General features: G+C 25.8%; 1 protein-coding gene across 1 annotated transcript; it reads left to right on the top strand.

Moving 5' to 3' along the window:
- Positions 1-448: 448 nt before the first annotated feature.
- Positions 449-704, top strand: LOAG_16167 (hypothetical protein; the record flags this gene model as incomplete). The annotated part of the gene is made up of 2 exons (XM_003151655.1): positions 449-584; positions 679-704. The coding sequence occupies 2 exons, from the start codon at positions 449-451 to the stop codon at positions 702-704; spliced, it is 162 nt and encodes a 53-aa protein (XP_003151703.1).
- Positions 705-752: the final 48 nt, after the last annotated feature.

Genomic DNA, 752 nt, shown 5'->3' with positions numbered 1-752 from the left:
AAAATATCGTTAAAATCTACGAATATGGGAATACTAAAAAAGGATTCAAGGAAAAAAAACTTTAATTTATTTTGTATCAGTTATCTGGACTACTAATCAATAAATCATGTCATGTGCTTAACTTATCTTGTATCAGTTATCTGAATTACTAATCAATAAATCATGTTATATACTTAACTTATCTTGTACCAGTTATCTGAATTACTAATCAATAAATCATGTTATGCACCTAAATATACACATATATCTAAATACAAATTCTTATTTCTGGGATTATCTAAATGAAGTCAATAAAAAAAGAGGAGAAAAAAAGAAACATAATTTGTAATTAGTGATGATAAAGTAAGTAAGCAAGAGTAATTGAATAACAACGGTATGTAATTAAATAAAACGATGAAATAATTATTTATTAAAGGTAATTAATTAATTAATTACAGAACATAAGGTAATGTGTCGTAAAGATGTTGCATGGATGTTTCAACAATGGGATGGTAATAATGATGGAGAATTAAGCATGAAAGAATTAGCTCCATTAGAGGCTGATTCAAATGAAAAATGCCTAAAAGCATATATTGATCGTTGTGGTTTGTGCTAATTTTATACGTCATTTTCACGTAACGTAACAATATTTACGTCATTCATTAAATCATAGAATCAATGATCGATGAGTATTTTTAGAAAATTGTAGCAAATGTGTTGTATGAACCTATTTGTTTATTGCTTATTTATGCTATCATCTTTTTTCCTATTTT

The sequence above is a fragment of the Loa loa genome (genome assembly GCF_000183805.2).
Source record: "Loa loa unplaced genomic scaffold supercont3.4466, whole genome shotgun sequence".
In the NCBI taxonomy this organism is placed as follows: domain Eukaryota; kingdom Metazoa; phylum Nematoda; class Chromadorea; order Rhabditida; family Onchocercidae; genus Loa; species Loa loa.
The sequence above is the reverse complement of the archived record's forward strand: the minus strand, read 5'-3'. Positions and strand labels throughout refer to the sequence as shown.